The sequence below is a fragment of the Lygodium microphyllum genome, chromosome 5, assembly GCF_053477565.2.
Source record: "Lygodium microphyllum isolate KBCC chromosome 5, Lygodium_microphyllum_v1.1.10, whole genome shotgun sequence".
Taxonomy (NCBI): Eukaryota; Viridiplantae; Streptophyta; class Polypodiopsida; order Schizaeales; family Lygodiaceae; genus Lygodium; species Lygodium microphyllum.
In genome coordinates, this window is record NC_141139.1 from 82,388,574 (window position 1) to 82,414,194 (window position 25,621).

The 25,621-nt window shown below is 40.0% G+C and overlaps 1 protein-coding gene across 1 annotated transcript in view; it reads right to left on the reverse strand.

Moving 5' to 3' along the window:
• Window positions 1-13,864: 13,864 nt before the first annotated feature.
• Window positions 13,865-25,621, reverse strand: part of LOC148036058 (protein VASCULAR ASSOCIATED DEATH 1, chloroplastic-like) — a 266,535-nt gene continuing 254,778 nt past the window's right edge. Inside the window, exons 18-19 of the mRNA XM_087678065.1 lie at window positions 13,980-14,069; window positions 13,865-13,889 (exon numbers count right to left, since the gene is read on the reverse strand). Coding sequence (XP_087534191.1) covers window positions 13,980-14,069 — 90 coding nt within the window. The 3' untranslated portion in view covers window positions 13,865-13,889. The remainder of the gene's footprint in view (window positions 13,890-13,979; window positions 14,070-25,621) is intronic.

Consider the following 25,621-nt stretch of genomic DNA (forward strand, 5'->3'; position numbering starts at 1 on the left):
GCCAAGTGAAATAGGTTGTGTGGATCCAAATGTTGTCTCTCCTATGGTCATATTTATTGTGCCACATGTACCATGGAACTTGAGGCCTATACTAGTGCCTAAAGCTTACTTGCCAAAGCTGATGGATTTGCTAAGTGAAAAGATTCGCATGTAGATCTTGGAGCCTTCTTTAGCCTCGTACTCAAATCATTGGTTTACTGTGCCCAAAAAGAATGGGGCTTTGATATTTATTCAAGACATGCAACCGGTCAATAAAGAGACCATAAGAAATGTGGGTGCAAGTCCTATGGTTGATGAATTTGCAAAGAATTTTGCAGGCAGAGCGATCTATTCTTTGGGGATCTTTACTTGGATTATGATCAGTTTTAGCTTGCAATTGAAAGCAGGGTTATCACAACCATGAAGACTCCTTTGGGGTTAGTACGGATGTGTACTCTCCCACAGGGTGCAACAAACTCACTGGCACACATGACAAATGCTATGAATAGGGTACTCAGGGATTTTATACCACAATTGACTATACCATTTTTGGATGATGTTCCAATCAAAGGGTGTGTAGTGGATGAAAAAAATGAAGAGATGGATGCTCATGGATGCAGATAGTTTGTTGCAGACCATATTGTGGATTGTGAGAGGATTTTGATACATCTAGAAGAGATGCATTTAACTCTTTCTGGAAAAAAGTCTGTCTTTAGAGTTGAAGAGGTTTTGATTGTTGGGCATATGTGTGGGCCTTATGGGCGAAGGCCATCACCAGCAAAAATAGATGGAATTGATAGAATGCAAGATGTATACACGAATGTATCAGAGGTGTGTAGATTCTTGGGTGCATGTGTGTTCTATTTGATATGGATTCCTCACTTTGCACGTGTACCTGATGCTCTTTATCGGCTTTTAAGGAAAGGTTAGAAATTTCATTCGAAAATGAGGCATTAGAAAGCAATGAAGAAATTGAAGCAACTCTTAAAATCTGCTCCTACATTGAGAAAGGCTGATTATTCACATGAAAACCTATCATTATTACTGTTGATACAAGACCAATCAGGATTAGATGGGCAATTGGGTAAGATGATGAGGAAGGGCAAAAATATGCAATATGCTTTGGTGCAAAAGTATTGACTGAACGACAGAGAAGGTATCCATAGGTAAAAAGAGAATTATGGGGAATTGTGACAGCCCTTAAATATGATAATGAGTATTTTATGGGTGCTCATGTAGTCATTGAGACTGATTGTTTGCCAGTATTGGGTATGATTACTAGTTGTGCTACCTCGGACATTGCTATGCTCCGGTGGATTGCATACATCAAATCTTTGAACCCTGAATTTCAGCATATTGCAGGAAGAGATAACCCACTGACAGACATGTTATCTCGAGCAAGTTATGAGAATGAAGATGGGATGATGGACAAGGAGGAAGAAGATGACTTTCTTATGGCTGAAAATGATGTTGTAAGAGTGAATTTAGCAATGCAAGGTGTTGCTACAACATTAACAGAAGCGTGGACAACAAAGAGAAGACACTTTACATGTTTTGTATCTTGTGTAGAAGTGTTTCTAGAAGACAAATATGCAGGAGAGTGGCTAAGAATTGGTCAATACCTTAGTACATTAACAAAGAGAGATGAATGGTCAGATGAGGAGTTTAAGAAAATCAAGAGGAAAGCGTATGGGTTTTTTAAAAAAGATGGATACTTATGGAAACATGCTAAAAAGAAACAGGGTATGCCATTGCGAGTTTTGGGTGACAGAGCTTCACAAGTAAAAGTAATGCAAGAATTTCATGAAAGCTTGTGGGTTGGTCATAGAGGTGTTTGGGGAACTTTAACAAAGATCAAAGAAAGATATTGGTGGCAGGGTATGTATAATGATGTTGCTCACTTTGTGGAAACATGTATGACATGTCAAATGTATTCAACTGTGAGACATCAGGATGGATTGCAACCCACATATCCATTGTCTCTTCATTTTAAGTGGGTGGTGGATTTGGTCACAATGCCTACTACAGGTCTTTGGCAAATGAGGTATCTTGTGCTTAATCATGAAGACTTGACTAATCAATTGGAAGGGAGAGCTCTACGTACTAAGACAAAAAATGCCGTATGTACTTTTCTCTTAGAAGAGATCTTTTGTCGATATGGTTGTGTGGGAAAAATTACAGCAGATAGGGGTGAGCTAGATGCAGATGAGGCTCGTGATTTCTTTGCACACTTGGGGATAAAGCTTGCTTTAACTTCAGCCTATAACCCTGAAGGAAATGGAAAAAGTGAAAGAGGTCACCTACCTATTGTGAAGGCATTGGCAAAAGTGTGTGGAGAGAAGGTAAAAGAGTGGCCATGATTTCTCCCTTATGCTTTGTGGGCCGACAGAACAACTCATAGTGTTGTTACAAGATACATGCCTACAGAATTGATGTATGGTCAAAAACCTATCATGCCAATAGAAGAGATGACAGTCACATGGAGTATGTTACCTTGGGAAGAGGAGTTGAATCGAGAGGAGTTGTTGGCCTTACGCATTAGACAGTTGGAAAGAAACTCAGAAGACATAGAGGTAGCAATTGCAAAGTTAAGGGCAGCAAGGATATAGAACAAGAAAACAAAAGACATAGACTGAGACCAAGAACCATACAAGATGGGGATTGGGTATTCATTTATGATAGCAGTTTAGATAATCAGCATAGTGCCATGCGTAAAGTTTCCAAAAGATGGTTTGGACCCTATGTGGTAAGACAGGTGTTTGATAATGCTACTTATGCATTAAATGAGTTGGATGGGATAGCCATCAAACTTCCGATAGCAGGAAAAAGAATCAAATTATTCAAAAGGCAAGAATCTACTACCTATGAGTTGCCAAAATTGGATGAAAATAGTGCTCATGATATAGGGGCTAGCCAGGAAGATATGGAAGATGAAGAAGTAAAGGATATGGTTGCAGAGGATGAGGAGGACTCAAAATCCAGTGACAACTAGGATTTTGGCACATACTGCAGGATGTGTAGGTTCAAAGGGGGGGATGTCATGATGTTATGAGGACACGGTGTGAAAAAGTATGGAATGCATCATCATCCGACTTCTTTATTGATCTAGAGAGTCAATGTGATTTGAGCCCCATTAGTACTCGTGTGAGTTGCATGGATTATCCAAAAATACTAGATTTTTGGATAATTTTAGCCTATTTTTTATCATATTTATTGTAAAAATCCGAAAAAGTTAGAAAAAGCTTCTAGATTAGGATAGCATGCAAAAAGCTAGTTGCTTTTTCAGCCAATTAGGGGATTTTCAGAAGAACAGATTGACGAAATTATGGGCGTCGTGATCACTGTAAACAGGCTGAAAACTGCAGATTGAACTAGAAGAAAAAGAAGGAGTGATCTGGGAGATCTGTGACCAGGTGTCCTGGTGTTCTGGAGTTTTATCCCCCTTTCGGAGCCAATGGAGCCATCAGATTTGGGTTCCGAACAACAGAGAAGGAGCTCTAATTTTTACGCACATTTTGTTCTACGAAGAAGCTCCAAGAGATCTAATGTCTAGAGATTGCTTCTAAGTAGTGTGAAAATTCCAGGTTCTTTCAATAAATATTGATTCAATTCATTGTGATTTGTTTTTATCGTGTTTACCACTTGTGTATTCTCTTTCTTCTCTTCCATCTCCTATCTCTACTTCCTTCTATCTCTGATCCCTAGTGAATTCGACCTTTCGACAAAAACCCCTTCGACAACGTGCAATAGAGAAGATCCCACTTGGAAGCCTATCTTCAACATTCCATTGAAACGTATTCATATTTGTTCATTGCATGCTTTTTTCAAAATCATGGAGAAACTTGTATAGGAATACATTTGCTTTGCTTATAGGATGCAACCAGAAAAAGAAGCGAATGCAACGTGTAGAAATGTGAAGCAAGTGCTATCAGAAATTGCGCTACACAAGCATCAAGTGACGATTGAAAAAGATGAGAAGAGATCACGAAAATTTGTTAACTCGCCAAAAAAACCTTGCTTTGGAGGAGCAAAGACTAGGAATTTTCTCTTAGCACCCATCAATGAGGAAGGGAATGTCATGGTTCGTAGGCCGTAGGACTACGATGGGTGGAAAAAGTTACATTTTGAAGTTCCTAATCGAAGTAATAGAGAAAAAACATGGTTGGCCAAAGCTAAGGTTTGGATAAGTCTTAACAAATTGGTTCCCTTACTTTGCAAGATGGTGTTTAACAATGAAGATAAGGAAGAATTTATCAATGATGTGCATAGCTTCTACAAAAACATGGTAGAAGCCAGGGGTAAAAGATCTATCACACATTACATGGTGCGTACTAAGTTAATATTTAAAAATTGTATGAATTGTATAAACTATTGAGCATAGTTTTACTCATGTGTGATATGTGTCTTTGTTGCATATCCTTGAGAAACATGGGCCATACTTTGCAAAAAAGGGAAGCATTGGAATCTGGTCTATACAAGGGATGAAAAATTCACATTGGATAGTGCGTGGTGCATACCAAAGAAAAACCGATCGTGGTAGAGGGGTGAATGGTAGCAATCCAATGATCCAATTGCTTTCTTACTGGTATAGGATTATAGTAGTAGATGAAGTAAACTCTTGCAAAAGATATCAAATGAAAGTGCTGATGAATCGGTTGCAGACATGATGGAATCACATCGTGTCACTATAAGAGTGCATTATAAAGCCTCAAGTGCCAAAGAAAACCATGCCAAGTGGCTAGAAACAAGGCTTCAACAAGATAGCAAATGGGTTCAAAGAGAGCTAAGATAGTAAGATGAACAATGTGTTCAGTGTGAATGCAATTCATAGTTTAAGAGAGAAAGAGAGAACGTGCATCTATGTGAATGAGTCTTACAGTTTAGGGTTATATAAAAGAGAGTTTCACTTTCTCTCTTATTCATTGAGTTATCACATCTCTTGTGCAGGAAAGATGGCTAGGTCTAAGGTAGTTGAAAATAAGCTTCCGCTTAGAGCCCCATATCATGTTTAGCCCCTTGGAGCATCTACTAGCTCAGATGTACCCCCTTCTCAACCTAACCTAGCTTCCTCAAGCCGCCCTCACAAGGGTCCTCCTCAATATCCCCACAAGAAATGCAAGTGGAAGCTAGGTACAATGGCCCTAAGAGAAGTTAGGAGGTATCAATGCTCTCTTGATCTCATCATTCCGAAGGTGAGCTTTTCCAATCTTGTTCGCAAGATTATGCAAGACCTCTACCGCACAGAAAGTAGGAGGTGGTTTTTGGCACAAGGTCATGATAGACCTAATCACTTCACAAAAGAATGTCTTCATGCTCTATAGTGTGCTGCAGAGGCCTTTTTAATTGACTTGATGATGATTGATGCTCAGCGTTGTGCAATGCATGCAAAGCACATCACTGTAACTCCCAAGGACTTCCAACTTATAAGAAATCTTCAAGCAGTGAAGGATATATTCGTTTCAATGAAATGAACACAATTTTTAATGTTATCTTTTTTGGCATAGTGTTCTCCTCATGCATTGGACATATGACTATATCCTAGTAGTGCAAAACTATTGTATATGTCCTTAAAATATAAATTAAATTTTTTCTCTTGTCCTTCGCTCTGAACTTTCACTGTGCATCTTTGCTGTATTTTTAATTCTTACTTACAATTTTTGCTAGCAGTAGAGAGAATGCCGAAAACAACTCAAGGAGGAGTTTGTAGGTAATTGTCGTCGATATGGTAAGGGTAAGTAGAGAAGGATGTGCTTAAGGTATGGATATGGCAAAGGGCCTTAAGGTAGGTTCAAATCCTACTATCCATTCATAAGTAAAACATGGCTAAAAAAGGACTTTACTAAAATAAAAAATAAGAAGGATTTAGAGCATGTAGGAAAGAATATCTAACTCATCCATGGCTTTGATACCATGTTGAGAAACATGGACCTAGAACTAGATCAGCTATGGTGGATGCAAGTCAAACACACGATACATTATCAAAATGAGGAATTGTAACTCAAGTGAATTAGATTCCAAGGATATATTAGCTTGGACTCATAAACACAATCTTGAGTGACTCAAATTAATTGTACCATTATATTGAAATGAGTGTCAAAGACATGCTTTTATAGCTTTTTGGATAGTACCACTTTTTTTCTCTTTGCTTATGGGATTTTTGACATCTCTTCCTAGAGCTTCTAGAGCATATATATTTGTCGTATCTCTCATACAAAGCCACTTATGGGCAAGCATCATTTTCTATTCTCAACAAATGGTGCTCATAAACTCTTTCAAAACCTGAAGGGAGGGATCCAACGATGAGAGCATGCTTTCAAGGTTGAAGTTCTTAGAGAAAACTTGAAATATCTCATCACCCTAGCTAGCAAAGATAGTCTCGTGGATCCACTCATAAAAGTGTGCACGAGCATCCATCTTAGCATGTAGGAGGGATGTGGTGGATATAAAGAGATGAAGAGAGAAAGTGTGAAATGAAACAATGAAACAAAAACTAAACTAGTTCTACCTTAAAAACCTTAAGTTTTAAACTATTAAGGGCTCTTTGCATATGATATTTAGTTATGGCTTTACTTACGTCTTTGTAAAGTTTACATGCATATGTAAATGTGTTGATGTGAAAAGTATATAACAAGTGTATGATTTTGCATAAATACCATAATTTTTAAATATTGCAAGTTTACAAGTGACAATATTCTATTGGCAAAAAAAATCCAAAAATTTATATAGGTGTTGGATATTACAACTTGTGGTGTTGGGATTTTTAGGGAGACTCTACAATTTCTAAAATATGTGGAGCCACACACTTTCCACTAGTAACAGTATCCTCAGCTTGGCTTCAAATTTTCCTACCATCTAGTTTAAAATAGAAGCTAACGGATGGATTTTGCATTAATATTGTAATTTCCTAGGGCATTATACTCAAGGGCCAATCATCCTCTATTTGAAACACTTGGGGCTCACGGCCCTCACGAATGACAGTAACATCCATAGCTGCACTTTCATGCATGTCTTGACCAAGGCACGAACATTTACCCTTGATCATCCTCCATCTACGATACTTGAACACTAGGCATAAAGTCTGTCATGTAACATAGTACCTGTAATTGGAAAGGAAAGTTAGCTGATTCATCCCAAAGTAAGATAATATTCAAATAAGAGAGAAAAATTTTACATGGCTTTAATTTTACTTGAAAGCCATGTCCCTTGTTGTGACTCGACACTCCACTGTGTCAGGACTGTGAGTCACTTTTTATGTCCAAGTTTTACCTAGAATTCTTGTTGCGTAATCCTCTAATGCACTTTTTATGACATACGTGCTTTTGGTATATCTCAAACCCTTACATTCCTTGAACAAGTGTGCAAAAATTGCAATTGGTATGAACCAGCTTAGATGGACATTCTTTGAGCCGATGCTTGGCTTCATAGAATCTAATGTGTCTGCTAAAATTTTTGTGCTACACATGTGAAAAATGTCGCTACTATACAATGGCTATTCTATGCTATTGAGATTCAATATGTGCATAGACTCAAGGATTCCATATTGTTGACCCCCCTTGGAAAATATGTACTTGGAGTCATAGAAAAAAACAAGGTCCTCTGCGATTTGCTTAGCTTTTTGCTCCTCAAAGAGCAATCTACCAAATTCGAGATGGTAGCACTTAAAAGAACCTGTCAAACTCTCAACATTTTGCCACTCACAGCAATTCGAAGTGTATACTTCTATAAATACGAGACAATTAGTTACATAGATATCATGAAATTTCTCATTCTCAATGAGTTGCAAATACTTATTGTTTGCAATGTTTTGTTGAAAGGGCACAGTGGAAGCAATATGTATTTGTTTTTGTATGAATAGATGTTGAACAAACGCCTCTGTTACAAGGTGAGAATCAACATTCCTTTGTCTAAGAACTAAAATTTTACCCTTCTAGTGCTTTGATACATTTGCAATTGTACATATTTTCACCCTAAAAGCTGCCTTCATACTTGGACGCATATGTACCCAAGACAAGCAATAATACATATCAGTGATCCAATTACCTTCTTCATCTTTTCTATTACTTACTTCTATCGAGAGAATGCTTGTTCTTCTCTCAGGCATTATAACGTATGCATTAGATGTAAAGAAGTATGTATTAACCCCTAAATAATAAGCATTTTAAGTCTGTCTAGTAATCACCAATATGCCATAAAAATCAACATGGCATTAATACATGTTTACACTTTTGTAAACAGACATAAACATCAATATTGAAATGCATGTGGATATGTACATTGACACAAAGTATAGATTCAATTCCAAGGCCTCACTTTAATCATACCATTTACATGAAATATAATGAAAAGAATAACACAATAATACTCAAAGAATTTTGCCAAAATAAATTTTATCATAATGAATAGGAGTCTAATTTGACTCAATACATTGTATGAAATGTGGGTATTATAGAATAGTTATTACAAGGATAGCAGCCACATGGCATGCAAATTTTAATAGGCACGTTAGATTGACACTTAAGATATTCTATGACTCAACACATTGTGCATTATATGGATGATATGATACAAGAGTTTCATGGACCATTGCCAATTGGCATGAAGATCTGAATGGACACACATGATCAATAAAGCAGAGGATTTTTGAACCAAAGGAATTACTCACCACAACAAAAAAGTCGATCGAGAATTATATGCTTCACCTAAACCTTGTACAATACATTCATGTACAAAAAAATACATGCATGAATCCCTTTTAACAAAAATACTTGCATGAATCCCTTTTAACAAAAAATATCTAGATAACTACATGAATAGAAGCAATACAAAATAGGGCCAATTTACCTATAAGCTGATCTGCTGAAGATAATAAGATTGAATCGTTGTTGATCAAAACCCATTGCAAATGATGGACATAAGAAAACATCAATCCCATCAAACATAAAAGTTACTAATTAAATGAATAAATTTTGTGTAATGTGTCCACCTGTTGTCTTCAGGACACGTCTTAGCAATCCATCAGAAAGGATGTCTAGAAAACTCCGCCTGGCACTCCCATGGAATGTTATGGGATTTGCGATATAGAACCTTCCGCATCTGCCACGTAGCGGAAGTATTCTTGCCATTACCACATAGAATTGACCTAAATTAGGGTTTTCCCAATTGGTCATTTCCTAAACGGCAACTAGCGTCGAACCCGAGCGAACTACTTTACACAGAAACGCCAGGTCCGAAGCGGATTCACGCTGCACTTGGTTCAAGGAGAATGGGAAACGAGAGGGATGCAAGGCTTGACCTCTCTGCCATAAGGTGTAGTCCCATTCCGTTCCCCTAAAACAGTGTAAACCGGGATTATTGTAACTTAGATTCTAGGTCAACGCCCTTGCTATTCGTCTCCTTTGAACGATCGTCTTGTTGTCCATCATGATTGAGAAAAGTTTCCGGCCAACCGGGACCACCCATCCGTACAACGGACACATGGCCTCATCCACCGTACTTTCCTCAGGTTATTTTAGTTAATTAATTACCTACCACATTTAGTTGGACATGCATCAATTAGCTTCCTTAATTAGCCCATTATGCATTGGTTCCTTCACGTAATCATAGCACTTGACATAGAAAAGCAATGACAAACAAGTTTCTTTTCACAGCTTATCATATTTATCTTTGAAATACATTTATAAAGTCCAACCTGTAGGCTTATCCATAATCCACCCGAAGGCTATCCAACAATCCACAGGGATTACTAATCCAAGATTCCGCTCGTAGACAGTAATGTGGGCCTCGAGATCCAAGCTCGAGTCACGTTGGCCTCATGTGCAGGGCCCGGAAGGTGAGGGATTTACGGCCAGAGCCCCCCTGGCACCCAAGCATCCTCCTCCTCCAAGTAGTGCTCAAGGGAGAGACGTCTCGCGGCGGGTTCGGTCCACCTTCTCGATGCGGTTAACAACCCCCTTGGTTAGGGTCAGACCGACAGTCGAGGGTAACTAAGGCTGCCTCTCCCTTCAGGCCTTCAACCTGAAGCATTAGATATCTTTTCATTCTTTAATTCCTTGAGCAAACAAAGCAAACAGTGCTTTATACAACTATTACAAGCACAATCATTTCCAGTGGTCGTTATTTAGCCAACTGCTAAGGAGTGAATCCTTCTTTCAGAATACATTCAGCATTCAATCCGGGATCAATTGTGACTTGGCAAGATTCCCAAGGGTTTGTTTGTTAACCCTATATCCTTGGATTAGGGCCGTACCCTATTAACCCAACTTAACCAATACCTTAAGTTCTATTAGTAGTAAACATGTTATTCCAATTTATTGATTGGTCCTTTGCTTCCAAGCAAATATCTAATCCTAGTATCTTGGTTACTTTACCCAAGAAAGGTACTATATCAGGATGATTATTCATCCTCTTGCAAGATAAACTTGCGTAAAAATCTGCCAATCTCATTCTGAGGAATTGGCCATTCCCTTGTGATCAAATCACAAGATCATGTGACACTGCAACTTGTTGCTCGAGTGTCGCATCTAATCCATGGGACTATTTTACCCATTAATGGTGTCTTCTAATCACGGTATCATGATTAGATAGGAAACAAGGTTAGAGTGTCTTCATGACAATCTATTCTTGATTGCATTAGGCCGATATTGTCGGTCCTAGGGTTCCAATTTCAATTCGATTTTCATCCTTTTAGCGAGCGAACCTTAGGGTAAAAACTCTAGATCATCTCTCGCAAGTACGTCGTATTGTCCCTACATTTCATGAGTGTGGCCAATTCTTTAGGGTATAGGAGTTTCAACTTTGGCAGTAAGAGCGATTAGATCATGTCTTCAACGTACTAAATCCTAGTTAGCACTTGGGATATGTTGCATCAATTTAACCATTCCTAACGAGTCCCTCGGGGTTTAGGTGTTTAGGTTAAACCAATTTACTTATCTACTCTTGAAACTATTTACGATACCATTTTCGTAACCACATGATTCATTGCTTACGTATGAGTAGATTTACAAACCCTAACTTTTTTTTTGTTAAGATCAAGGCATATGTTAAGTTATGGCATAATTGCAATTGATCCTTTAATAACATGCATTCAAGATTCATGCTACTAAACTTTAGGGTTTTATGTGAACCATGCAACCTTTTTCTAACTTCTTTTCTAAATGATTTATTCATACGCTGAATGAGCATTACACAACCTTTCGTAACTATTTACGTAGTCGATTGAGATTTAAGGCAATTGATTAGGGTTTAATCTACTTCACACAGCTTAAGAACCATTTTTCACGCCTTGCAAATTCCTACAGATGATTAGCAACCTTCTTTTTATGAATCATTTCGAAGGAAAGATGCCTAATAATGCGACATACGATTTATTCTTTCATGCATAATTGAAGTATACTATCATTATTTCAACTTGTAAAGATGGGCATTAGTTAATCTAAGTTCGTTACTTTGCAATGCATAAAAACCACTTGTTAGGAATGCATAGAGATCTTATGCTCTTCTTTTTCATTCGTTTAATACAAATGACGAATTCTTTGAGTTATTTCCTTTAATTTAGCCAAGGTATTTCAATAAAAAAAGTGCATCCTAATTTCGTAAATGAATCATGCACAATTGAAATATTACGACGTAAACAAAATTAGGAAGAAAACCTGGACTTGTAGTGAAATGTCCACATGGATGCTAGGAGATGATCGTAGTGTATTTGTGCCTTGTGCCTTCTTAGGAACCATCAAGATTTCGATCTTCCCGACTTCGTCACAGTCCTATGATCTTGGCTCGTCTCTTTCGCATGCGAAAACTCCCTTTTGAGATTCGGCTTTCTTGCGCAATTTCACCGTCTTTTGGAACCGAGCTTTAGAAATGGAACTTATGAATTTTCCCTTCCTTTCGTAGAAGCTCCGAGGGATGCAATTTATCTACACGAAAAGGGGAAAAAGAAAATAGCTTTGTGGTATGCAAAAGGAGGGAAAGGTTGCTTAAATTTTGGGTTATAAAGACCTGTTTTGAAAGGGTTTGTTAAAGTCCCTAGGAAGGGCTTTTAAGATAACTTGTGAGGGAAAAATCTACGGGAATTGCTAAAATGGCTATTTGTGTGGGAAGGATTTAAAAGGAACCCGGGGTTAAATAGCCTTGTGGAAATGCTATGAAAGGCTTAAAACCGGCTAGGGGAAGGAAAATCCACGAGAAGGGATTTGAGGACTTGTGTGGAAACCTCACGGAAAGGGGGTTAGGTGGAATTTGCAAGGGAATGGATGCAAAAATCCCAGGGAGGGGGGGGGGGGGGGTGGGGGGGGAAAGAGAGGGGGGGTGGGTATAAGAACCACAATAGGAAGGCTTAAGGAAACCCACAGGAAGGTGGGCTTCCTAAGGGGGCTTTAGAAGCTTCTAAAGCTTTTGGGGGGTGAATTCACCACGTGGGAGGAGAGGAGATGTTGTTGGCGGCAGCTTGCGATCCCCAAGCGGCAGCTTCAACGGCGCAGACTTCCCTCACTCTCTCTCATCACAGCCAGCAGCTTATGGCCTTCCTTCTTCTCAAAATCCTCTCCCCCTCACATGTGTCAATTCCCCTCCCTCTCTTCTTCTCAGATAGCGTTCCCCTCCTTTCTTTCTTTCAAGCCTTCTCCCTCTTACTTCACTAGCAACGTTACGCTTCCTTCCACCTTTCTTATTCTCCCTCACCACAATGGTATTTATAGTGAGAATGAGAGGTACCTCCCCTCCCCCACGCGGCCTGATGCATGGCCTTCCCCTTCTACGAGCTCCAGCAAGGAGCTTAGTCATAAGCACCTCTCTCCCTCTCCTCCAGCACGACCGTCGACTGGGGGAAAGAGGGGATAAGTAAAGAAAAATTTGCCAAAAATTAAATCAATTTCATCTTAATCTTCTCCCAAGAGGAGGCTCACATGAACATATGCGGTTTCTCTTACTTTGATCTAGTCTTGATTGACCCGTGGAGAATGTACAATTTTTCCATCCTTAAATTCAATGTCGGCATCGTCATTGCATGAGACTCATGCGTGCACGTAATAATTTTCCGTAGAAATATTACATTTTGGCACCACAAAATATGTCAGATTTACCCATAAATTGAGCTACAAAATATTTTCTCTACCTTGTCTTAAGTGCTGCAACAACAATTGATACTTAAGTTAGAACATGCATCAACCCCTATTGTAAAGATAGTAGAAAAGGGATAATGTAGTGAGAAAGAAAGAGAGTGTGTGTGAGTATGTAGAGGAGATAAAGAAATGAGCACATGTCCAATCTTGCCCAAGTTGATCTCTACAAAAGATAATAGCAAGATTAGTATTTACATGAAGGTATACTAAAAAAACAGTAGAAAAGAGGAAACATAGAGAGAGAAAGAGAGAGGTAGAGAGAGATGAGAACTTCTAAAATGTCACGCAAAATTATCTTTGTAATAAAACAACAAAAAGGGTTAGAACTAACATCATGTTGTATTCAAAAGATAGCAGCAAAAAAAAACAAACTGAGAGAGAGAGAGAGAGAGAGAGAGAGAGAGAGAGAGAGAGAGAGAGAGAGAGAGAGATTAACACCTTTGTCTCTTGCTCCAAATAAACTTTGCAAGAAAACAATTAGAACCAACATCAAATTCTATTGAAAACACAACAGAAAAGAGAAACAACATATAGAGAGAGGGGGGGAAGAAAGGAGACAGAGAGAGAGAAAGAGAGAGAGAGAGAGAGAGAGAGAGAGAGAGAGAGAGAGAGAGAGAGATTAACACCTTTGTCTCTTGCTCCAAATAAACTCTGCAAGAAAATAACAATTAGAACTAACATCAAATTCTATTGAAAACACAACAGAAAAGAGAAACAACACATAGAGAGAGAGGGGAAAGAAAGGAGAGAGAGAGAGAGATGAACACCTCTACCTCATGCCCAAAGCAACCTCTACAATAAAACAACAATAACAGTAAGAAATGACATCAATCCCTATTGAAAAAATAGCAAAAAAGAAAAAATGCAAATAGTGATTGACACCTATGTTTCGCCCAAAATTTGGAGCTGCATGGAGAAGAAAGTGCAAAGGTAAGCAGAACGCTCAAAACCCAAATTACTCTCAGCAGGGAGCTTCAATGGAAACAAAAATTCATGAGTATAGAGAAGAGAGGAAAGTGGTTTGTTGCTTAACTTTTGGGTCAAACTGATTTCGTGAGAAGGAAAAAAACCAAAATTGAAAATTCTCCAAAAAAAGAGAAAAATATGAGGTGAGAGAAACTCAAATTTTGTGTACTATTCATTTTTCCTTTTTTTAAAATCCCCCACTATCCCTTTTTTAAATAAAAACCCAAGATTTAGAGAGAGAAGATTCACCCTTCATGGATGTCTCAACATCTAGCCTTCCTATTGGACAATCCAAAAGACCCACATCTTAAACCATATTATTTTTAAGGACCCATTTGTGAGTTCATTTTTTTCCCGTCAGGGCTCCTAACAATCAGTTCTCCTAACGGATGTGTAGCGTCGGATTTTAGATGCCCTAGTTTGCGCAGAAACACCTAAACCGAAGGGAATCCATGCCAAACTTGGTTCAAGGAGAATGGAAAACAAGAGGGATGCGTCGCTCAACCCCTCTACCCATAAGGCATAGTCCCATTCCGGTCCCCTAAAATGGCATGAATCGTGTTTTAACTTAGAAGTTTTTTTTTTTCCATTTAACGTTCGCATCGATAAAATACAATGAGGAAAGCTCTCAGCTAACCGAGATCACCCTGCCATAGGATGGACCTGACGGTCACATCTACCGCGCTTTCCTTGGGGTTGCTTAGTTATCTAATTACCTACCACATTATGTTTGACATATAAAAGCAGCTTCCTTAATTAACCCATTAGGGCATATGTTTGTTCACGTAAATTAGGACACAAACACGAAGACAAGATAAAACAAGATCAAGCAATTCCTTAACTTGTTTCCAAGTTAATCTTTGTCTTTCACCCATACATGAGAATTAAGTGTCTCTCTCTGCCTCCGCAAAAAACAGCCCTCTGTCTCCCGAAAATAAAAACCTGAAGGTTTATCCTACCAAGATTCTGTCTTATAACTAGTATCAAGGCCTCGAGATCCCATCTAGAGTCACATAGAACACTTGTATAGGGTCTAGAGGCATTGGGATTTTATGGCCACAGCCCCCTTGGCACCCAAGCGTCCTTCTACACCAAGTAATTTCCATGGAGAGACCTCTCGTGGCGGGTTTGATGAACATTTTTGATGCAGATTCATAACCCCCTTGGTTAGGGTTTGGTGGTTCGCAGGGGTAGCTAGCGCCATCCTTCCTTAATTATCCCTTTAGGAAATCATCTACAGCTGAAGCAACCAACCTAATAATATTTACTAGGAAAAACATCCTTTTCCAAATCAGCAAGTAACCACTCTAGTTAGCACCCTCTTTTCCATCTTTAACCCTTTTCTTATCCATCTCGAAATCACCTATACCGAGGATTTGACATGGGGATCATGGGTCATTAGTTTCTCTTAACAACATTCTACCATTCTTGATAATCACAAGTAATGATTACAAAACAACATTGGACCTATTTTGACAACTTCTAATGTCATGTTTTCATTTCGATGTATGCAATAGTTTTGTACAATACATGATGCGAAGGTCCTTTCAATGCATGTGACTTAACATGTACCTTGTTTATGTGAAAATCTTTCCCATGCAATCATCTCATGTTTGCAAATTTTCCATGCAACTCATGCGCTATACTTTTTATTAAATTCAAGAGATCCTTCTTAAACAATGCAATGAAACAATTTTTATGAGTTTTCCTAATGCAAAAATTTCTTATGAATTTATTCAATACGTATTTCATGAACTTTGTATTTACAAGGTTATGTAATCAGTAACGCATTGAGTTCATCAACAAGGGGTGCGAGATCCTGGACCTGATTTTTGACAAACGAAACCCTATTAGCGGCCACTCCTGCACCTTGGGTAGAAACACCTGCAAAGTTGTTAGTTGCGTGCCTCTTGGGTGCCATCTTTCGCGGAAATCTAGTGGCCTTCCTATTCGGAAGCATATGCCCAACCTCATAGGGATTTCCAGTAGGTTACCCAGTCGGTAATTTACACCAGCTCCTTTGTTTTTGCACGAAGGATGGAATTTATGTGGCTTTGTGGGGGAAATACCCCCTTAAGGAAGATTCCTTGGAAGCTTCTTGGAAGCTTCCAAGCTCTCCCTTACTTTCTCTGCAACTCAGAAAAACGACGACTTCTTCTTCTTTTCTCAACAAAAATTCTTTTGAAGATGACAAAACCATTGATGATGATGATGATGAGGAGGGGGTTGTGCTGCACATCCGCCTACTGGGCGGAGGGTGGAGCTCGTATAAGAGGGGGGGTCGCCTCATCGACCAAGTGGGGGGGGGGAGGGGGGGGGGCGGGTAGCATTTCGCCACCCACCTGGTGGCCCTCATGGCCCCCTTGGGAGGGCTTAGAGAGGGGTCACATGTCCTCCTCTTTCCCCTACATGGCATGCATGTCCACCTCTCTCTCTCTCTCTCTCTCTCTCTCTCTCTCTCTCTCTCTCTCTCTCTCTCTCTCTCCTCGACATCCTATCAACAGGGAGAGAGGAGATTTAAAAAAATTTGCACTAATTAATTAGAAAAAATTGAGCCTAGGGGGGTTTCCCATGCGAGGGAGAGGTTGTCTTGCGTTAATATATGTGGAGATGTTACATTCTCTCCCCCTTGGAGGAATCGAGATGTCCTCATCTTGAAAAGGCCTAGGGATGGTAAGTATCTCTATACCTTAGAGCCTGTGGGTTAGGACCCGTAACGCTTTTGCCACGCTACTTTGATTGCTCAAATACTCAACTTAAAATAGCAACTCTTCACAACTCATGTGATCCAATTGTTCTTTACAAAATAAGGATTTATTCCAAGTACAAGATTTATTACACCCAAGAAGATCTCCCTAGGATATCTAATCATCCCTAAAGGTTAGAGTAGGCTCCAAGCCTTCATCATGTGATTCATGATATAAGCCAAAAGTAGAGTTTAGATTTCTTCGTTTGCCTGCAGGTTATTGATACCCAAGGTCCATCTTAGGACAATCAATTTGGATGTGCCCCAGTTCATTGCAGAGGGAACATCGACATTTAGGGCATCTCTTATGTATGTGCCCAATCTCTTCGCACTGGTGGCACCTCTTGTCCTGATCTCGTGAGTCATCTTTGTCATAGTCCTTATAATGGCTCTTTGGCTTGGATTGAAGCTCTTGAATGATTGGCTTTGCCCTAATCAATGCATCTTGCAAATCAGATGGACACATTGCTTCTAGTTAAGTATTCAGTGGAGAATCCAATGCATAGTAGAATTTTGACACCTGCTGGGGAATGTCCATGGGTGGTGCATACTTTAATAGCGAAACAAACTTTGAGTAGTAGGCTTCCAAGGTCAACCCCAATTGTTTCAAGTTATAGAATTCATTCATCTGCTGTGTGCAAAAGGTAGCCAGCAAGTATCTTCCTTGCACTGCTTCATTTATTTTGTCCCATGTAATAGTATCTTCTAGGACGCCTTGGTCTCTACACCATTACTTCCACCATAGCCATGCTTCGCCAGTCAATTTTAACTTAGTTGTAACGTGTTCACCTATTCCCTTCAGGACACGTCTTAGCAGTCCATCGGAAAGGAGTTCTAAAAAGCTCCACCCGGCACTCCCATGGAATGTCATGGGGTTTGTGATCTAGGACTTTCCGCGTCTGCTACGTAGCGGAAGTATTCTGGCCGTTCCCACTTAGGACCGACTTGAATTAGGGTTTTCCCAATGGTAATTTCCTAAATGGCAGCTAGCCTCAACCTCCGAGCGAACTACCTTACGCAGAAACGCCAGGGCCCGAAGCGGATTTACGCTGCACTTGGTTCAAGGAGAATGGAGAACGAGAGGGATGTAAAGCTCAACCTCTCTGCCATAAGGCATAGCCCCATCCCATTTCCCTTAAATAGTGTAAATTGAGATTATTATAACTTAGACTCTAGGTCAGTGCCCTTGCTATTTATTTACTTTGAAACGATCTTCGCCCTCTCCATTATGATTTAGAAAAGTTCCCGTCCAATCGGGACCACCCATCCGTAGGACGGACCTATGGCCACATCCACCGCACTTTCCTCAGGTTTTTTTAGTTATTTAATTACCTACCACATTTAGTTGGATATGCATCAATTACCTTCCTTAATTAGTCCATTAGGCACTGGTTTCTTCGCGTAATCTTAGCACTTGACATAGAAAAATAGTGTCAAACAAGTTCCTTGTCAACTGGTTATCATATTTATCTTTGAAATACATTTAAAAAGTCCAGCCCATAGGCTTATTCCCCATAATCCGCCTGAAGGCTATCCAGCAATCCACATGGATTATTAATCCAAGATTCTGTCCATAGGCTAGTATGCGAGCCTCGAGATCCAATCCCGGGTCACGTTGGCCTCTTGTGCAGGGCCCGGAAGGTGAGGGATTTACGGCCAAAGCCCCCTCTAGCACCCAAATGTCCTCCTGCTCCAAGTAGCTCTCAGTAGAGAGACCTCTCGCGGCGGGTTCGGTCCACCTTCCTGGTGCGGCTAACAACCCCCTTGGTTAGGGTCAGGCAGACAGTCGGGGGTAACTAAGGCTGCCTCTCCCTTCGGGCCTTCAACCTGAAGCATTAGATAAATTTTCATCCTTTAATTCCTTGAGCAAACAAAGCAAACAATGCTCTTTAAACTATTACAAGCACAATCATTTCCATTGGTCATTATTTGGCCAAGTGCTAAGGAGTGAATCCTTCTCTCTGAATACATCCAGCATTCGATCCGAGATCAATTGCGACTCGGCAAGATCCCCAAGGGTTTGTTTGATAACCCTTATATCCTTGGGTTAGGGCCGTTACCCTATTAACCCAGCTTAACCAATACCTTAAGTTCAATGAACAGTAAATATGTTGCTCCAAATTATTGGTTGGTCCTTTGCTTCCAAGCAAATATCTAATTCCCTTATCTTGGTCACTTTTCCCAAGAAAGATGCTATGTCAGGATGACTACTCATCCTTTTGCAAGATAAACTTGCGCAAGAATCTGCCAATCTCATTCCGAGGAATTGGTCATTCCTTTGTGATCAAATCACAAGATCATGCGGCTCTGCAACTTGTTGCACAAGCGCCGCATCTAATCCATGGGACTATTTTACCCATTGAACGATGTCTTCTAATCACAGAATCATGATTAGATAGGAAACATGGTTAGGGTGTCTTCATAACCAATCTGTTCTTGATTGCATTAGGCCAACATTGTCAGTCCTAAGGTTCCAAATTCAAATCGAGTTTCATCCTTTTAGCAAGAAATCCTTAGGATAACAACCCTAGATCGTCTCTCGCAAATACATCCTATTGTCCCTACATTCCGTGAATGTGGGCAAGTCTTTAGGGATACAAGAGTTTCAACTTGGTAAATAGTGCAACTAGGTCATGTCCTCAACATGCTAAACCCTAAATAGCACTTTGGGATATGTTGCATTGATTTATCCATTCCTAAGCAAGTCCCTCACGTTTTAGGTGTTTAGGTTAAACCAATTTACTTGTCTATTCTTGAAGATATTTACAATACCATTTTCGTAATCACATGATTCATTGCCTATAAATGAGTAGATTTACAAACCCTAACTTTACTGGTTAAGATCAAAGCGTATGTTAAGTTCTGGTATAATTCCTATTGATCCTTCTATAACATGCAATTAAGATTCATGCTACTAAGCTTTAGGGTTTTATGTTTAAAATGAATAATGCAGCCTTTTTCCTAGTTTCCTTTCTGAATGAATTATTCCCATGCTGGATTTACACAACCTTTCGTAACTACTTACGTAATTGATTGAGATTTATGTCAATTTCCTAGAGATTAATCTACTTCGTGCAGCCCTAGAATTTCCATGCCTTGCAAATTCCTACGATTGTTAGCAATCTTCTTAATGAATCCTTGCAAAGAAAGAGATGTCTAATGATGCAACATGGATTTTATCTTTCCCGCATAATCGAAGTGTACAACACTAATTTTGACTTTATAAAGATGATCTTTAGTTGATCTAAATTCGTTACTTTGTAATACATAAAAACCACTTGCTAAGAATATATAGAGATCTTTGCTCTTTCTTTATTCATTTATTTGAAAAATACAAATGACTGATTCTTTGATCGTAAACTATTTCCTTAAATTTAGCCAAAGTATTTCAATTGAAAAGTGCATCCTATTTCCATAAATGATCCATGCACAATTGAAATATTTATGACGTAAATTAAAAATTAGGAAGAAAACCTGGACTTGTGGTGAAATGTCCACATGGATGTTAGGAGATGATCCTCCTGCAGTTGCGCCTTGTGCCTTTTTAGGGGCCATTGCGAATTCGACCTTTTTGCCTTGGACGCAGACTTATGATCTTGGCCGTCTTCTTCACACCGAAACTCCCTTTGTGATTCGGCTTCCTTGACCGATTGCACTGTCTTTTGGAATCGGGCTTTAGAAGGCTTTATAGGCTCCCCCTCGAAAATGGTTTTTAAAAGCTTGTGTGGGAAATGTTTTTTTTTTTAAAGGAAACCCGAGGTTAAACCTTATGGATATGTTATGGAAAAGGTTCTTAAGAACCCGAAGGTAATAAAACCCACTTGATAAGGCCTATGAAAGCCCAAGGAATGGAGTTTTAAATGGGTTTTGTGAAATGCAAAAAGGGGGGAAAGGGCTTAAAGATTGCTTGGAAAGGGCTTATGAAAAACCACGGAAGGGGGGTTTTAAACGGACCACGCGAAAGGAACTTAAATGAACCACAAGAATGGGTTTGTGGAAATGCTAAAGGAAGGGTTTTGAAAAACCCGGCTATTGTGTCTAAGGGGGAAAAAGATGCTTAAAACCCAGGGTTAAAACGAACTTTGAAGGGGAATTTCAATAGGAAAGGGGGGGCTTGGGTGGAAATTTCAAGAAGAAGGGTATTTAGGTGGAAATTGCGAGGGAATGGGTGCTTAAATCCCGATGGGGGGTATAAAACCCACTAGAGAAGGGCTTAAGAGAGCCCACAGGAAGGGGGGCTTCCTTACGGCCTTTAGAAGCTTCCCAAGAAGCTTTTGGGAAGCTTTTGTAGTCATGACCACTCCAGGTGGAGGAAGAGAATATGATTTTCAATGGCGGCTTGCTGGCGGGCAAGCCGAAATGATGGCCATGGCGGCACTTCGGTGGCGCTCCTCCCTCACGCCGCGGCACAGAGCAGCATGGCTCAACTCTCTCCCTCACACAGCTTGGCAGAGTCGATCCTTCTCCCTCCACGACGGTCTACGGCAGCCTCACGACACTCTAATTGGCGATGGCTGAAGCAGATTGCTTCTCTCTCTCACACAGCTTCCTCCTCTTTACCCCCAGAGAGGGGGGTATTTATAGGAGGGGGAGTAAGGCCTCCCTCCCCATGTGGTGGCCGCATGTAGTCTCTCCCCTCCACCTCCCTCATTCCATTACAGTCGATCACCTTTCCTCAGCCACGCTTCGGCTGGGGGAAGGTAAAAAAATTTGCCATAAATTAATCCTTATCCTCTTGACCTCCTCCCAAGAGAAGGTTCATACGAGGATATTCGGTTTCTTTTTCTTTGGACTGTTTATGCCAATAGAGATTGTACAATTGCACTGTCCGTTAATTCAATGCCGGCATTCCCTTGCATGAGTATCATGCGGGTTAGAAATATTTTCAACGGAAATATTACACTAGTGATCATGGCCTGATTTGCTGAGGCAGTTCCAGCAGCAGTGAAGTAATCCTCCATTGACTCAATCCAAACCTCTGCATTAGTCTCAATGTTTTTTCCTCTGCCATCAAACTTTGGAGGTTTGATTTACTTAAGGAGGAGCTTCTTTTCTTGGGCCTTGGCTGCACTGAGAGCTGGTGTGATACCCTAGGGTGGCATGCAAATGGTTAGGTTAGCATATTTTTTTCGTGACACAGACATTGTCAATCTGTACCCCAATTACATAATCAATTGTTTCACTCATAGTTTGGCTCTGATACCAACTGTAACGTTGTTGTACTGCTGCGCATCCGAGGTGTGGAATCCACCAAAAAGTTGTGTGTGACATTTGTTACTTTCTACATACTTAGTCGTTTTGTTTGCATTTTGTTCTGCGTGGGCAGTATAGTGGAGAGGGGGTTGGAGCAAGAGGAACTTATCTGTAATGCTCTAGTTGGCATGTATGCCAAGTATGGAAACCTACCAGATACGCATGTTATTTTTTATACACTACCCAATCGAGATGTTGTGACATGGAGCTCTTTGATTGGAGGATATACCCAACAAGAACACATTCAGGAGGCTTTGTGATTGTTTGATCGCATGAGTGATCTAGGTTGTGAGCCTGCTAGCTTCATGTACAATTGTGTTATTGACTTTCTCATCAAGGCACAAAGATTTGATGATGCATTGGAAATGTACAACAGAATGCAGAAAGTAGAACTACATCCAGATAGTCTCACTGTGGGTATGGTTACTCTTGGACTATGCAAAGCCAATAAAGTAGATGATGCTATAAAGTTGATTATTGACATAGCTAGAAAGGCAAACATTGTTAATGCTTATGTGATACCAAGCCCTAGTATTGTGGATGGGCTAAAGCTCAAGGGTCTACCACGCCATTGTGGATTACTTCTTTTGGCAAAAATGAGCTCCAATGGAACATTAGCTAAGGGTGATTATACAGTAGCTACAGCAAAGATAGCTGCAGATCATCCTAATTTTGTTATTGGTTTTGCTTCAATAAATCCTGCAGCATGGCCTATGGGGCCACGGAATCCTGCTTTGAGACATATGACTCCCGGAGTACAAATTGGCAGTGGGGGAAACTCTCTTGGGTAGCAGTACAATGCTCCAGAAAATGTTATTGGAGAAAGGGGCAGTGACATAATTATTTTTGGTCAAGGGATTTTGAAGGCAAGTGATCCTTTAGCTACTGCTCATACTTATCGTCTGCAAATGGGTAAGCAATCTGACGTAAGCCCCGCGTGGGAGTCGGAAATCTACTGCTATTGTGAGGGGCCCCTTTTTTGTATGAAAAGCTGCTTGTTGTATGCAAAAGGGGGGGAGATGTTTTTTTTGGATCGGATTAGGGGGGAAAGAGGAAGAGCTATCGATTGGGAGTCGCGATAATTCAACGCTAACAATCCATCATAGGATCAAATCAGATCACTGGAAATACTATTCGTGTGATGCTGCACAAAGATTCTTCTCTGTGGAGGCAGGAATGTCCACTCCTGTGAAGGTAGGATCACAGAATTCAGAGCCGATAACCCCTGTCTCATCAGTTACCAAGTTTGGGCTCGATACCCAAATTGGAGTCCCCTGTTGCAAGATCTCGCAATCCAACAAACTGTCCTGCGCTCGCCGACTAGAGGAGGTGGCCGTCAATTAAAACATGCAATAGAGGGAGGGTAAGCTTGCAAGGTCCGAACCAAGTGACAGTGCTGACAGTGAACAGGGAAGCAGGGTCATTAATCTTTATGCAGTAAGAAATTTCAAAATATCAGATGCTCTAAGGCAAAAGCAGAGAATTGAGGAACAAAAGAGGCAATACTAGGAACATTATCAACAAAGAATTGAGATAGACAAACCTGCTATCTCAAAGTAAAGTTGACAAGCTATTATCATATTCGCTTCTCAGGATGGAATGGTCTATACAGATGAAGTAGGAATAGAACAAGCATCTGAAGAAAAGAATCTTGAATCTGCTAAACATAACTGGAGCTCTAAGAACAATCAGGATTACAGGTATGACACAGAGCAACGGCAATCTCCCAATGCCAGCAATAGAGCTCATAAAAATGAAAAGCTCTCAAAGACACTTTCAGAGAGTCTTCTCTCTCCTAATTTTACCAGTCTAGCAAAAAGTCAGGCAAACAATCAATCAAAGTTTGGTCCACAAGCTTGGGCAGTCTGCACACAATGTAGTGGTTGCACAGGTTCTATACACGCTCGGTTTGGCAAAGGCAATCACTGAAAGGTTGGGTACAACAGTCAGGGAGTTTCTGAGTGATGAAGGAAAATGGCAAGCTGAACAACAGAAATAAATTCATGATTTCCAGGAAAAGGTACAGGAAAGAGCAAGGAGGAAATTAGATTTATGAGGAAGAAGGTATAAATCATTGTCTATACAGTACAATGAATTATTTATCATAGTGCTTGCAAAAATGACACGTGAACTCTGGAAGAAATGGTTTCAGTGCGCATATTCAAAGCTTATGCACGACTGAACAGCGTAACCATGTTCTCCAAGACTTAGATATTGGCCTTAGACAAGGACTGCTTCTAAGTGAATCCTTGTTTTTCCCTCTTCTAAGTTTGTGTAGTAAAATTCTGGATGTGAGATCTGTCAAGCATGAACACATTTTATCAATAAGCAGTGGCAGCCCTTGCTGGGAATCTTATATGTGTCTTATGGTGCTAGAGAGCTTGCTGGAGACAAACCTAGCCTTCTGCAGAGTCATAAAACCCAGCAATAAAGCATTGCCATAGTGTATGTTATACTCATGTAGGGTCAAATAACTATTGATCATAAACTGGCCTTTGATTTACTGGAACCAATGATGCTACAAACTTGGATCCAATAGCTCTTCACACTGTGAACAAGTTTATTGAACAGGCTTCTGCTTCTTGTTCATTACATCACTTTGACATTATGTATATGCGTGGTTTTGGACATACGTAAGCATCTTCTTAGCAGGACTCATTGTTTGAAGCTTTAATTGAGACTAAGTTGCACTGCGCAGACTAGAATTGGTCTTCTTCTTTTGGGAAATCTCTCAAATGCATGTTAAATCAAGAATCTTTGCATTCAATATGAAGAGTTTGGAGTTTACTGCTGCATAGCCTGATCTCGCTTGATTGATCTTCTATCTTGGAATTTCTCAATAACCTCTGTGGTTGTGACTTTGCTTTCAAAAACCCTTCGACATCTTTGGTGAACCCGACGTGAAAGCGCCACATTTTTTATAAAAAAAATCAAGATGGGAGATACTTCAACATCAATTTCAGCCTCTTCTACGATTCCTGCTTTGTCCTCTACTTCGACTCCATCATTGACTTCTGCTTCAAGTACTTCTACGGATGATTTAAAGTAGATTTTGCAGAATATGTCTATGTATATGCAGCTTCAAAACCAGCAGACGCAATTGTATATGCAGCAGCAGCAGCAACAGTTACATCAACAACAGTTGTCTCAGCAAAGGCAACTATATTTGGAGTAAGAGAATGCAATCAGCGCGACTAAGGCAATTGAAGCAGTTGAAAATTAAAAGAATCTATTTGATGGCCGTAATGTATCGGCTTATTTGAAGACGTATGAGATTAAGATGGGATTTTTTGGAGTACCAACAGGACTTATGAGTAAATATTTTCTTCGCCTTGTGACACCCGCCTTAAGGGTAAAAGTGACTGATCTTTTCCTTCAAAATTCGCATTGGCAAGATTTTAAGAAGGCCTTGAAAGAGGAGTATTTTCTTGAGGAGTTTGGGGCAGCTACACGACGGTCATTCCGAGAGTGGGTCTACATGCCAAACAAAGGTCTAGTTGCTTTAGAATTGATGCGAGAATTTGAAGAGAGGTATAGTCAGCTTGATGCCATTGAACAA